Source organism: Drosophila nasuta, chromosome 3 (assembly GCF_023558535.2).
Source record: "Drosophila nasuta strain 15112-1781.00 chromosome 3, ASM2355853v1, whole genome shotgun sequence".
NCBI classification, from domain to species: Eukaryota; Metazoa; Arthropoda; class Insecta; order Diptera; family Drosophilidae; genus Drosophila; species Drosophila nasuta.
In genome coordinates, this window is record NC_083457.1 from 24,441,464 (window position 1) to 24,455,947 (window position 14,484).

Here is a 14,484-nt window from a genome sequence, read left to right on the forward strand (position 1 = left end):
AACTTAAGGGGGTTTTATCATTTCGTACTATAAATATGAATGCAGATTTCTTCAGAATACCCGTATGACCCATTTAATTAAACAGGAAACCACAATGAATAACGATTTCGATTCTTTATTTATTTGTTAGTTGTCGTTGTTATATTGTACAAATCTTAGGCTTACTATGCGGTATTATTTATTAATTTAATTCTAAACTATGCTGTTTACTATTTTATCTAATATATTTACTATAATTTCGAAAGATTCGAATGTTCAATATAATATTTAAGTATTATATGTATGTTGTATTTGTATTTGTATAATTTTCTCTTTCTGCTGCTCTGTTATCTCTCGCTAAGTTCTCTTACTCCTTAGAAAATAATTGTAGTTAAAGCTAAGTAATTACAAACCGATACTTTAGGGGGCTGGCGAGAAGATTCCTGCTGCTTACGTTGCACTCGACTCGCCCATTTCTTGCTGCCCCCAATTACTGTATCGTTGCCCTTATGTATTTACATGGAGGGGGAATGTGGCGATTGCTCCGCCTGGAGCTCAGTGCAGCTTGTGATTGGCGGGCAGATCCTCGGAACGTATGCAACGTCCGCGGTAGCAAATCTCTGTCTCGGAGGTGACTTTCGTGGATGTGGACGTCGCATAGACCACATGCTCCATTAGATCCCTGTGGAAATTATCCTTATCCTTGCCGTCTGTGGGTGTCGCCGTCGTCGTTGCTGCCTGCCCCTCGCTCAGACCTTCCGTGGAGCTCTCTGCAGGTGTCGATGGCGCCTTAGTGCGCTTGATACTTGTATATTCCTGTCGCCGCTTGCCAACCGCAGCCAAAGCAGCTGTTACCGCATCATCCTCGCTCTCATCGATAGCGAAGAGATCGTGCAGCTGCTGTCGTACCTCTGAAAAGATGCTTGGCTGTGTGTCAAGATCATCCACATCAGCTGCCGTGTCCATGCGACGTGTCGCGCTGTCCTCGTTCATGGCCAGTGTTGTGGCAACTGTGGTGACATCTGGTGTCGTGGCGGTGGTCACCTCGTATTCCTCGGGAGTGGTCAAAGCTGCTGTTGTGGTACTTATTGCCTCAGTGGTCTGTACTTCTGTTGTTGACGTTGGCGTCAGTGGTGTTGTGGTCTTCTGAGCCTCCTCAGACTTCTCGCTAGCAGAGTACAGGGAATTGATGAGCTGGGGTCCGAGATTCTGTGACTCGGCTGTTTCAAAGTTCTCATTGTTGTCGGCGCCAGCTGAGAGGCGAGTCTTCTTCCATTTACCACGCCTATTAAGACGGCTGATGGTGCTGCTCGTGGGCGTCTCTGTGGCGAGTTCTTCGGGCGCCTTGCCCATTACCTCCTCCAACAATTCCGCAAAGGATTTTTCAGGTCTTAAGAGAATTTTTTAAAATAAAGATTATAATTTCACTGGTATATTCAGACTACTTACTTTAGGTTGGGTGCCTTAATGGCGGGCGTTGTCCGCTGTCCAGACGATCCACCGAGATTGGCAGCTACGTTGAACTCGTAGGTTTCCGGTTGATTCGTTGGACCAGCCGTAACAATTTCCGGTTCATTTTCAAAGTTGTGAGACTCGCTTTTTGATGAATATTTGGGATTGAGAGGTTTAAAGCTGTTGCTATTAGTGTTGACGTTGCTGTTGCCCGTCTCCGATGCTGGCGACCATTGTGATTCCTGGCCCTCCAGCTGGAAGGGTTGCTTATAGCGGCGTCGTGGGGTTTGCTGTAAGGGAATAATCTTATATTAAATGTATCCTTGCGGGCAATTTTTCCCACTTGCCTCCTTTTCGGGCTGTTCCTGGTTGTATCGACTTAGTTTACGCAGATTCTGCTTTTGGGTCACGGGCTCCGATTCCTCCTCGGGTGCGGTTGTTGACGAAGCTGGATGCGATGGTCGACGTTGGCGTTGACGCACCTTGACCACGCGACGTGGGGGAAGACGAGAACGAATCTGTAAATAAGATAAATTTATTTTAAAATATATTTAGAAACATTATAATTCAATTTATTAATATTTGCTTACCGAAGGTCGCTCTTCTGAAGGCGTCGTTGTGGTCAATGGTGCTTCCGTTGTAGTTGTGGTGCGCACTCTTGGATAATTGCGGCGAATGAAGGGAGAACGACGTGTGGTTGTTGTGACAGGCTCCTCTGTGGTTGTTCTCACTGTAGTTGTGGTAGTTGTCGTTGTGGTTGATGGTGTGGTGGTTGCTAATGTCGTAAAGATCGGACTGACTTCGTTGCGCACAAATGCCTCAGTGGGATTAAGATCCTCTTGATTTGGGAAATAGCCCGGTCCGTAGTTGTCCTTGGAGAACTCATTATAGTGCTGGGCAATCTGCATAGGTTCCAATAGGTTGGCTGGGTACACATTCTGATCGGAGTTGTCGATGCTGTTACTGGGAGTCACAGTGTAGACTTGCTGTGTCTCCCGAGGCTGGCCCCTCGGTATTGCCCACATCGTAGGAGCTGGGAATTGCTGTGGGGCTGGTTGGCCGCCGTGAGGCTGCCTTGAAGACGGGATAGTTCTGCTTAAGTACATCGCGTTGATAGTCCAAGTCCTGATCTTCATTGGGCTTGCCATTTTTGCCCTTGTGCTTCTTGGTTTTCACCTTCAGTGACTGACGCTCCTCGGTTGTGGGTTGGTAACGTATGCGATTTGGATTGCGCAACAGAGGATTACGTACTGTTCCTGGACGACGAGTGGTGGTAACAGTCTCCTCGCCTTGGTCTCCACTGCCTGTGGCCGCTGCGGAATTGACCCTGGTGCCATAAGGACGACGTATGCGGTGTGTGGGCTGCTTGGTGTTGCTCTCCGACTCCGAATACGACACAGAAGATGTAACCTTGGATGTGACTGGTTTGCGAGTGCGCAGCACAGGGCGTCGTGTGGGACGTGTCTCTGGTTCGCTGATAGGTGTCGTCGTGGGGAGCAACTTATCCTTCTCCTGCAGATTGTTTACCAGTCCAGGAATGTCAGGAGTCAGAGGGGGGAAGCTCGGAGGGCACATGATAAGGATTGGGCTCATACTCTACATTGGGGCCGTCGATGACCTCGTTCTGGTTGTAGCTAGGACGGTGATTGAGTGGCGCCTGCGCTTGGGGATCTACATTGTAGCCCACATCTGAGGTCGTGACAGGCACTGCTCCCGGCGTGTAGATAGTCACACGTTGTTTGGTTTTCTGTGTAGTTGGCACTGGTGCATCAAAGTCCAAAGAGGTTGGCGTGTATTGCACCTGCTCAAAGGGTGGAGATGTGGTCTGTGGCCGCTGACGGAAGGCATCCTGCTGGCGGAAGTATTGCTTCATCCGTTGCTCCTCCTCGGTGGTAGATGTAGGCGGACGAGTGGTGAGACGTGGCAGCTGCTCTTGTATCTGTTGCTGTTGCTGTGATGCGGTGTCGAACTGGGGATACAGTTGGCCATTAGAGCTGGGGAACTCGACCTGTGGGTGAGAGCCGTAGGTGAAGAGGGTCTGAGGTGGCGCCGTCGTCGAGGTGGTTGACGTAGTTGTAGTCGAAGTAGAGGTGGAAGTCGTCGATGTAGAGCTGGGTTTGGTGCTGAGTGTGCTGAAGAAATCATCGCCTCCAATTTGGTTGAGTGTATCGAAAGGATTCTGCGTTTTGGCGGGCGCACGATAAACAGCCTGCTCAACGGGCTGCTGCACGTGTTGTGGACGCTTCTTCTTGTGGCGCTCCTGCTTGGCGGGCAGCTTGGGAGAGTTGACCTCCTGAATGCCGTCTTGCACGTAGTAGTAGCTAAACTTGTTGCCTCTGGTGGGCGTGGGACTGGCTGTCACTCGCTGAGCTTGGGTCGAGGTTTCGAATGGATCACGTGTGCTGGCCACTGGTGGAGTGTAAGGACGTTGAGAGCGAACAGGTTGCGGCAGAGGCCTTGGCTGTTGCTGGGGTTGCACCAACTCTTGGATGTCCTTGGCCCGATTGATGACAATGGAGCCTACATGAGGTTCGGGTAGCAGAATTTTGTTGAAGCCATTGGGTGTGCGATAGCTGAGAGGCGCCACAAAGAAGGAAACATCATTGAGGTCGCGCGAGTGCGTCAATTGCGACAGATAGGGGAGATCGAACTTGACATAACCTTCGGGAATCGGCATGCCAGCGGGGCCTACGAAGATCTCGGGTGTCTGCTTGGTGGGTGCATCAATAACAGAGATGCTGTGAGCACTGCGCAGAGCAGCAACCACATCCGACTGAGTGGGTCGAGAGTTGGGACGCAGCAGGAACATAGCTAAAGGTGGTTGATGGGCCTTTGGCTTGGGTTTGGCGGTTGTGAACTGCGGTTGCGCTTGCGGTTGTGGCTGGCCAAAGCTCTGGAAAATGTGCTGTGGTTGTGATGTTGTAGTGCTTGGACGTGATGTGGTGCCGGCGTTAAAGAAACTGTTGCCCACACTGGGATCCTGTGTGTAGAACTGATTGATCTGATAGGGATTAACTGCGGGCAGACCGCCGTTTACATTGAACTTGTTCACATCGAAACTACTGCTCGCTCCCAAGCCAGAGGAGGATGGACTCTGTGGTTGACGTTGCTGATTGTAGAGCGTGTCGTAGGGCACATAGAGCAACTGCACTTCCTGCTGCGAGTTGCCCGCATTGGTTGAGGCGGCCCCCACAGCTTGCGATGCGGGTTTGTTCAAACCAAACACTGTCTCTGGCTCGGGATCGACGGGAAAGACTTGAGGGGTGACACTCTGCAGCGATGCCTGGGTGGGCAACGGTTTGCCATGTGACTTAACAGGCAGCGAGTCCTGAACGTAGTTCTGCTGATGCAGAGGTTTGCTTAAGGCCTGGGCGAAGGGTTTTTGCGGCAGCGCTGCGAAATCCGAGAACTGCTGTGGCTGCTGACCGAACAACGAGGGAGGGCTAAAGATCGAGGAGGGAGCACTCAAGCCAGTGGTACCACCAGAGCCAAAGGAGTGTTGAATCTGATAGCCAGTCTGCAGCGTGGGCGGAGACTGTGGCTGTCCAGCCTCATTATGGAAGGGCATCTCGAACTTGAAGAACGACTGTGAGGTGGGCTCCTGTGAGGCGGTTGCCTTCAGTTGCGGTGGTGGTGGTCCCTGATGACGTAGTGGCAATGCTTGGGCACCGGCTGCGTTAGGGTAGCGTTGGAACTGATAAGGGAAGTCGAACTGTGAGCCAGTTGGCTTGGTCAGATCCCCGAAACGTGCGCTGGGCGGAAAGGATTGCGAATAGGTGAGCACACGTCCATTGCCGGAACGGTCCTTGCCACTCTCATCTAGCGGCTGAGCGAGTGGCACCCAGTCGAGGGAATCCGTATCGGAGGGACCCACAGACTCCAGTTGCCGTGACCATTTCGAGTTAGATTCCTGTTGTGTTTGCGCATAGCTGGATGTGGCCAAGAGGACGAGTCCCAGCCTAATGGCGAATAGTTGCATGCTTCGCGTCATAGCCGAAATGCCTTTAGAAAATATAAAAAGATATAGTGTACTTTGTTAGAATGCAGTTTGAGAGCGACACGTGCAATTGCAGAAGGTCAACTAAACTAGACTGGAAACGGAAACCAGTTAGCAGGTGAAAGGTTGCTCCAGCAAAAGTTAAACGCTTAGCGTTAGCTGATTGCCGGTCTTGGACTTGGCCAAATGAAGCGGGTTTGTCCAGCTGCAAGTGGTGCAACTTACTAAATGGCCAGCTAACGGTCCATAACTGCCACCAAATTGCCATAATCGGCGCACTTGCTTGCCACTTTTGATCATTGCCAGAGATTCCATTATAATCAAATGATCGATAATGCTATATGATCGTGATTGTGATCATTCGCAGAGGGGAGAGCGAGTCGCGAGGGGGGGGAGGCAAACGTTGACTGACCGTTGAACTGTCCATTGATTTCCTCATTGTGGTTAGTATGATTTTGCATATGGAAAATTGATGTCTTGGCTGGGCAACTTAATTGCATCATCATTAACAAGAGGCAGACACTCTCACACATGCACACATACATGCCCATGCACACTCACTCACAATATGACAAAACGAAAGTCAACTGGCCAGCGCTGAGGATGACTGGATGGAATCAGCAACTGATCAACTAACTGGATAACTGCATCGCTGATCACTTTCGTTTTCACTTTTCCACTGCATTAAATGTTTCTTTCTTTCTCTCTCTCCCTCTCTGGTTCACACGTTTGCTGTCTCTGTCTGTCTGGCTGTGCGTGTGTGTTGTGCTAGTACTGTTATTGTTGCCGTTTGTTGTGAAATGCGAAATTGCACATGCTTGTAGTATAACGGATGCCACAGCAACAGCACAGCAACCGGACCAGAGACCCGAGACCAGACAAGCCAACTGACCACAGCGTTGCATTAAATGGGTTAAACGAAAGCAAAAGCTGCGAAAATAAAAATAACAAAAATAATGCGAAATATCGTAACAGCGGCTAAAAACGGAACTCGAGGCCCCCAAAGAGCCTGAATCAATGCAAGAGCAAAGCTGGAGCAAATCGTGCAGGTCTTCAGCAGGTGGCCCAGTGAAAGAAGAAAGTTCATTGAGCAGCTAGAGCGGCACAACTACAGAGAGAGTGAGAGAGAAACATAGCTGGCAAAGCAAATAGTAGAAATTAGACGCACTTGCGGTCAGTTTGGTTTTTTGGTTTGGTTTTCGTTAAGGAGCGCAGTCAAACCCGTTGTCACACCCGGCTGCTTACAGTGTGGGCCGACTGAGCCACGGCACTGCACTTGAAATTATGTAGATGCACTCAAACATTATCTGTGTATATATATCTACTGTACTGTAACTCGGCAACTGCACCTTTCAACGAAAGTGAAATGTGACAATGCCCTGACTGTGACTGTCATGTAACTCTTGAGAGCCCGGCCAGCGCAAAGTGCATTTCCCTTTCATTACATCGGCAGGGCCGATGATCAGCACACATCTGGCAATCTTGAAGAAAGTTCCAACTGGTTTTTTTTTTCGTTTCGATGTAGCCTTGAATTAATTGCAGTTGTCGGCTGTTCGCTTGGCCAATCGCCAGCCGGATGTATGTACAATGACCACAGGCAACAAACAATCAGCTAGCGGCATTTTGGGCATGCTCCAAAAAAACCTAAGCGGCTTACGAATCCGTTTCAGATGAGAGTTGAAAGATCTCCTCCTGCCTCAATTCAATTGCGACGCAATATACATTTTTATTTGTGGCATTGACATTGCCTCATCGATAGTGCTTTGTGTGAGTAGTTGAGTGTTGATTACTTGGGTGTGTTGGCTTTGACACGCCCACATTCAGAGACTGAGACTGAGGCGAGGCATTACCGCATTACCAGTGACGGCCTCAAAAGCGACTTACCATAAACAGCAGCAACAACAATATATGAAACAGATATCTGCCGCTTTTTACTGCCTCCTCTTCTGAGTTTATTTTGGGAAACTGCAAAGAGAAAAAAATATGCAAATAATGTTGTATTTGGTGTTGAAAACAATTGCAAAATAATTGTAAAGTAGCAAGCAAACAAGATGCTCAAGTGGAATACTCTTGCTGCTTCTCAAAGTTGCTGACTTCATTTTCAAATATTGCTACCACACATATTTCTAATAGTAAAATTGCTGTTAAAAATGTCAATTGCTGTAATTGATTAATGTAAATCACTTTACTGTAGATTGAAATGTAAATTCAATTTTAAATATAATCACAGTGGGTTTTCAATTTTAAATTCTCTCAAAAATAGTTTGATGATCGAATTTAAATAAGTTTCTGAATTGTACATATTGTATTTCAATATAATTTTTAATTTCTCTCAAAAATAGTTTTGTCGCACAATTTAAATATGTTTCTGAATTGTCAAAATAATTGTATTATTTATTTATTTTCGTGTTTTAAAAGTACCATATAAAATCCACCTTTGATTTCATTATGTTGCATTTACTATGCTGTCGCTAAATTTAGCCCAACTCAAACTGTATTCAAAGTTAGAGTATAAATATGTAAATAATGATGGACATGAGCGGTTAATGTACTTTAAGTAAGTAGTTAACTAACACCTTCTCTCTCGCTGCTGTTGCCAAACGTCCAACAATAACTTTAAAAACAAATACAAATACCATACTATAGTAAAGTTAAGTTTTTAATTGCATTTTGGGCCGCAAATCAACGCCTCGTTGTTTTGTCTCGTTTTAGGCCACGCTTTGTTGGCTTCAGCCGCAGCTACAATTGTGACTTGCTCTTGGGTGTGGAACTCTAGACAAGATACTATAGTATTTGAGATACAAAAAAGCTAGCTCCAAAGTGCAACTTCAACTTCAACAGCAAACGGCAACAGCAACTAACTGAAATTATCAGAGCAAATCGCAAATGGCAAACGCATTGCAGCTTGGAGGCTGCACGGCAATGTTTGGCAATGCTCTCGAAAAATATGCCGCGTTGCTTGTTGACCCAGGTGCCTAATTTATGAGTCAATTTCAAACTTCCAATTGCCAAATTGACGATCAGACTAATTGAAATACAACGCAACAATAAATCTGCGACACAAGCGGAAAAAAAGAAACAGAAAACATAAATATATACCAGAAACCAGAGTTGGCATTTTAATGAAGTTTTCCATTTGACTTGCGAAATGCGTCGGCATATTAAGTATACGTATCACACGTGCGACTGAACGAACTAACTAGCTCAGCGACTGTCTGACTAACGACGAGTATTATGTTGTGTCGTTACACATTCCTCCTCCAGATTTGTAACTATCTTTCCTCAAAAAAACAATCTAAATTTGTAATTTGCAAACTTATCTTGGGTTTTCTATTTTCAAAGGGGGCCAATTACTCAGGCGGAGCTGTCGCCCAGCTCTGGGTATAGGCAAATTTATGGCAATATTATTATTGGGCCCGTCGACTGTCAGGCCAAAAGGGGCAACGACAAGACACTAAATTTATGCACCGCCCGAGAGTCCAATGCCATTGAACTCCAATGAAAACGAAAGCCACAATGAAATGCATTTTATGGCACTCCGAAAATAAAAAAAAAATAAATTACTGGCCAGTGCCCCAAGCCCCAAAGCACCATGCGCATTGCGCAGAGAGCTGTAAGCAGGCGGCAGCTTGTTTGCCTGCCGGAAAATTCATTGAATTTTACATTTTTTCTGTTGTTGAGTTGTGTTGTTGTTGTGTTGAGGGGCGTGTTGATGCCATGGTTGAAGGCAGCCCAATTTGGGCGCCAAAATGTGATGTTTCTCGTTTGGTTTTTGGTTTTAGACTAATTCCTCAAATTTTATGCGGCGTCGCACACCAGAAACGTGAAATGCTTGAAATTATTAAACGAAATGTAAATTTCACGCAGCCCGAGGCAAAAACTTTCATTTTTGTTTGCTTTCCAAATGAGCCAAACACCTGCTCAGAAACCAAATATGAGTCGCCTCGTTAGGCAGACGCTTGCGCAACCTCAAGAATTTATGGGCCACGAGGGTTGTCTTGCATTCGCATTTGGCCATTAACAAAACATTAACATTACCTAAGCAACGTTTAGAAAGTCGATTATGAAACGCCCACAGCTTACAGCATAGCGTAAGACAATGGCAGATTAATGTTTAGAATTCTTTTGCTGTTGTTAATAAAAATAAACATAAAATTGGTGAGCTAATTTGAAAAATACTAAATTGGATTACAACTGGCAGTAAATTTAAGTGTTTATTTAATGCCTCTACTATCTCTTTATTTATGAGCTTGACTGTCTGACAAATTAACAATATCTCTGATTAATATGAAGCATTAAACACTTAATAAATAGCTTGCGCGAAATTGAATTAAAATTAATTAAAATGAAATTGATATTAATCATATCACAAATCGTGACGTTTGGAAATCGAAATTTCATTCGAGTTCAGTTGAGTCATTTATTTGAGCGCTTTTGCATTTGAAAGCGAAAGTGCTTTGGGCGTAAGCGGAAAGTGCGTGCTAACATGTCTACAGTAGTCACTCCCCCCATCAATCGAAGCCCCTCTCTCACTCTTGCTTTCTCTTTCTATCTCTCTCATTCCTAACTGTATGGTCGATTGACCACGAAATGCGCAAAACGTTTGTGCAGAAATAGTTTTGTAGCTACAAATCGTATCGATAAATATAATTTGCATTGCACAACCCACCAAACAAAGCGGATGTTTATCGCTTAATGGACACGGCGGCAACAGTTAAATTTTTGCTCAAATTGTTGGAATCGCTTTTTAAAGAGGGGTTTCTTATCGGCGGCTGATTGATTTCACAGCAAATTGCGTAAAGATGCGCAACACCAACTAATTACCTTCCCCTGATTTTTCAGTTTTCAGTTTTCAGTTTTCGGCTTTCGACTTCGGTTGTGGTTGCGGTTGCGGTTGCCAAACAGGCCCACAACAATGTGACAATTGCAAAAGCACAGCTGCAACAGTAATAACATTAAAACTACTACTGTACTTAATAAACTAAGGTTGACAAAACAAAAGCCAAGACAAGCTGCTCTCCGTCCCCCAATTGTGTGGCAAGTCAAGTGGAGCAACTGAAGAAAGCAAAAATTGCAATGAAAATGTGTGTTGTGCTTCATTCACTGAGTGAGTGAGTTGTGCTGTCGTGTTTTATTCTTCTGTTCGGCTTATGCAATGAGTGCTCAGTACTCAGGTCACAAATCTGAATAAACGACGAACAAAACTGCTGCATTTAGATACCATTTAGATTCAGATGCACATTAGCAATCAATCCACATCCAGCGGACGGACGCTGGCCACGAAGTGTGACTGTGAGAAAATATTGCAGGGGGCAAAACGCAGCGACAACAACTTGTTTTCTGTCTGGCCCAGAGGCACAGAAACGACTTCGACTCTAGAGTCAGGTCTAGAAATCTAAATTGGTCGCCTTGTGACATGGCTGAGATGCTGTGTGACTAATCAACCGTCGATCTGTTGATCTGTCGAACAGTCGCGACGTTCGACTCGCTTTAAATGCACCCCGGGGCCAACTGCAACTACAGACTGCAACTACAACGACAAACTGCAACTGCAACTGCGGCAGCAGCGGCAAATCACGATTTATGCTCTGCGGCTACAACAATTACAACAACCATTGGTCATTTGAATTTGTTGTTTGCTTTTGGCGCGACAATTGAATTTATTTTGTGCGCCGTACTTGATGTTTGATCTGTGCGGTATTTGCTTAGTATATTTATTATACTATATACATACATTTTAGAGCAAGCGATGCGTCAACTTTAAAGCAGATTTACTGATGTCTTAACTCTGTTTTCTGATGTAATTTTGTACTATGCGCTGACATGTCTTTTGTTGCTTTTGGATGTAGAGACAAGAGTTATTCCATGTTTAAAATAGGCAACAGACAGAAAGAGAAAACCGAAGAAGTGGATCAGGAGTGCACAGCTTTGTTTACCAAGTTTGTGTCTTAGGTCTTTTGTTTTGAATGTACTTTTCACAGTTGTTGTTCGCTTGTTTAAACAACACGAAAACTAGAAGCAGCGGAGAGATGACAAAGTCGATAGACCAGAGAACAGAGTGAAGACCAAAACATCGACAAGGTGTTGAACAATTTCTAGGAAGTTTGTGTCTTAAGTCTTTTGTTTGAGCACTCCAGCTGCAAGCTACTGACCCAGAAATGTTGTGCTGATCGAGCGATTCGAAAACTAAATAGCAGAAAGCATGTAAAGAGGAAATGGATGGCCCCCGTTGAGATTATAGACTAAGATATGGTTTATCTATAAAAAAAATATTAAATCATGAATATGAAATGTGAATGTAAAAAGAAATATGAATATTCAAAGTGATGTCTCTTGGAAAGCTGCTTGACTGTCGCCTCGGTAAATTTCAATTACATGTTTTGAAAGAAAAAGCGAACTTGCATAATCGGAGTGCTAATTAAAGTTGAAATGTAAATGAAATTGGCAGTTTGTAGTTCCAGTTTGAGTATTCTACAAACTTTTTAACAAATTAGCAAGCACCCCGATGTGATGCAGAGCAGAGAGAGAGAGAGAGCATAAAACCAACAACAGAGGCAATTCAAATAAATAGCCAAAGTAAATTGCAGCTATTTGCGGCTGTCGAAGTCTCGCGAAGAGACCACACCAAGCGACCACGACGGGCACGTGCAGAGGAGTAGCTTCTGGCATTGGGTAATGGGCAAACAGTTAAGGCTGGAGCCCCAACTGTGTGTCTGTGTGACTATGCAGAGGTATTTGCACGTTTCACTTTCGTTTGGAAACTCAACTCAAATGAAATGCGGCACGCGCCACACTGCGAATGGGAATGGGAATGGGACAAGGGCATGGGCCGTGGAGGCTTGTCTGGCGGGGCAAAAAAGTTATGGATTGGCACAGTGGCTGTCAATAAATGCGATTGAAAGAGAGAAATAAACTCATCAAGCGCCACACATAAAAATACATATGACAATAAAGAAAAAGTGAGTCTGAGTTTTGTCGGTCTGTCGGTTTGTTTTCTTGACACTTTCGCGAGGTTTGTTGTTGCCGTTTTGTTGGCATTTTTGTTTGTTTTTTTTTTATTGGCATTGGCCAACACGTCGGCTACGTGATTTCGGCCACTGCCAAAGGCTAAAAACGTTGCCTGCGTTTATTGTAATTAGAAAGTATTTAATTTCCAAAACGTCGCCACAAACAAAGCGCAGAAGAAAAAAAACATGAAATAAATTTAGTAAAAAATAAAAATAAAAATAAATGCCATATAAATAGTATGTGAGCAAACAAATTTAGTGTACATATGAAATGTGAGGCAAGTTTCGCTTTTTTTTTTTGCTGTGCCGTAGTTGTTGCTACTTGAGCGGGGCAGGTAAAAGCCGAAATGACAAGAAATGCGGCACATTAGTTTCGTTATGGGCATGCCACACACATTGCTAGATGGATAGTTGGCCATGTTGATAGTTGGCCCATTGAAAGCGAAAATAAGTTGCCATCGCCATCGTTTGTCATTCGAGTGTAAAGCGTGAAGAGTGTGGAGCGTGGACACCCCTTGTCTCCTATCTCTCAATCTCCCCCTCTTCAAACTACTTTATGTAAATTGAGAGATAAACAAGACTTTTCTTTCACTCACTTTTCCACCGAAAATTTCACTCTAGTGAAAATTGGGTTAGCCCACAAAGAATGGACCATTCAACCGCTAGATCTCTATTTTTATGACGCTTTGTGTCATCTCTGGGTCGTTGGAGACCAACAGAGAAACAAACTGGACTTGACTTACTGACTGCTAAACTGGGCGACTGACGATCTTTAACATAAATCTGTGTTCATTATTGACAGAGACTCGTAATGGAAATTGCATGCCACTTTGGCTTTGGCTAGTGCTGAAGATGAAAACAAAATATATATAAAGATTTCCAAATAATTAGAGCGTGAAAATAAACAGCAAATTGCCTCAGAGACGAGTCGATCGAATAGCCACAAGTGTGTGTGAATCGATGTGTGTGTTTGTGTGTGGATCTTAGCTGATAAATTTCTATTTGCCTTTTTTGGCAGCTTCCTATGCTGCGGCAACAGCTTACTTACCGCTACACAGCTTAAATTGTTGCAAGTGGGCAGCGGCTGATGCTATTTCTCTCTTTCACCGCTTTGGCTCAATTAATGTTTTAATTTTGTTTAATTTGCGGAATTAGCAGTCGACGGCGAACGACGATCGAGGGGCGCGTCAGACGGCGCGACGGGCGGGGAAGGGGACGTCGAGAAATCCGTTGAGCCAATGAGCGGTGCAATGAACGCGTTTAACAAAAAATTTCACTAGCTGTTATTTTTATTATTTTCTTTTTGTATATACTTGAGGTTATTGTATGTATCTTCCAGTTGAAGGTACTACAACAACTTATTAACAACAGCAATAGAAAACAAACGAGCTGCAATGCTCGGGATCAGGAAGCACACGCACTTTAGACAACTGACACACACCGAAAACTTTGACTTTGGCACCACTGTGCACTAGATACAGTTACAGTTACAGTTTGCAGTTACAGTTAAATACGAGTTGAGTTTTGCCGGAGCGGACGCGTCTGCATCGTTGGCGTGCCGTTAACAGACTGAAGAAATGAAAAGCGTCTGTGGCCAAAAGTAAGTAAGAGTGGTTTGTGGTTTGGTTTTCTTCAGCGCGCGACAACGCCAACGGCAATAGCGGCGACAGAGGCAGAGACTTCGACGCTGGCAGCAACAGCGACGTCAACGTCGACTGCGCGAGTAAAGTGGCTTTTAAAATTTGTAGCTGCAGCTTTTGGTCTGACCACAAAACAAAAAAATTGTAGCAATAGTCTCGCATACACACACACATGTGGTTAACAGCGAGTACAACGGGTATTTTGTGGTCGCGTCTGCAGTTTGTTGTTTGCTCGCAAACAAAAGACTTAGGCAACGAACTCGTATGTACAGTATGTTCTGCCTTTCCGATGCGCTGCTGCAGCCACAAGCAATGCAAATTAGTTCAGCGCAATAAACATATCTCAGTCCCCATCTCTACTTCTAGTCGCCGACTCTCATTACAAGTTTTGCAATTGTCGCCGAGTTTT

At 44.8% G+C, this 14,484-nt stretch overlaps 1 protein-coding gene across 1 annotated transcript; it reads right to left on the reverse strand.

Moving 5' to 3' along the window:
- Positions 1–105: 105 nt before the first annotated feature.
- LOC132788994 (mucin-2) lies at positions 106–13,990 on the reverse strand. Its single transcript, XM_060796711.1, is given in 7 exon segments — positions 106–1,369; positions 1,429–1,949; positions 2,022–2,426; positions 2,428–2,988; positions 2,990–5,433; positions 7,313–7,393; positions 13,484–13,990. Coding segments are annotated over 5 exon segments (4,755 nt in total). The 5' UTR covers positions 5,423–5,433; positions 7,313–7,393; positions 13,484–13,990; the 3' UTR covers positions 106–534.
- Positions 13,991–14,484: the final 494 nt, after the last annotated feature.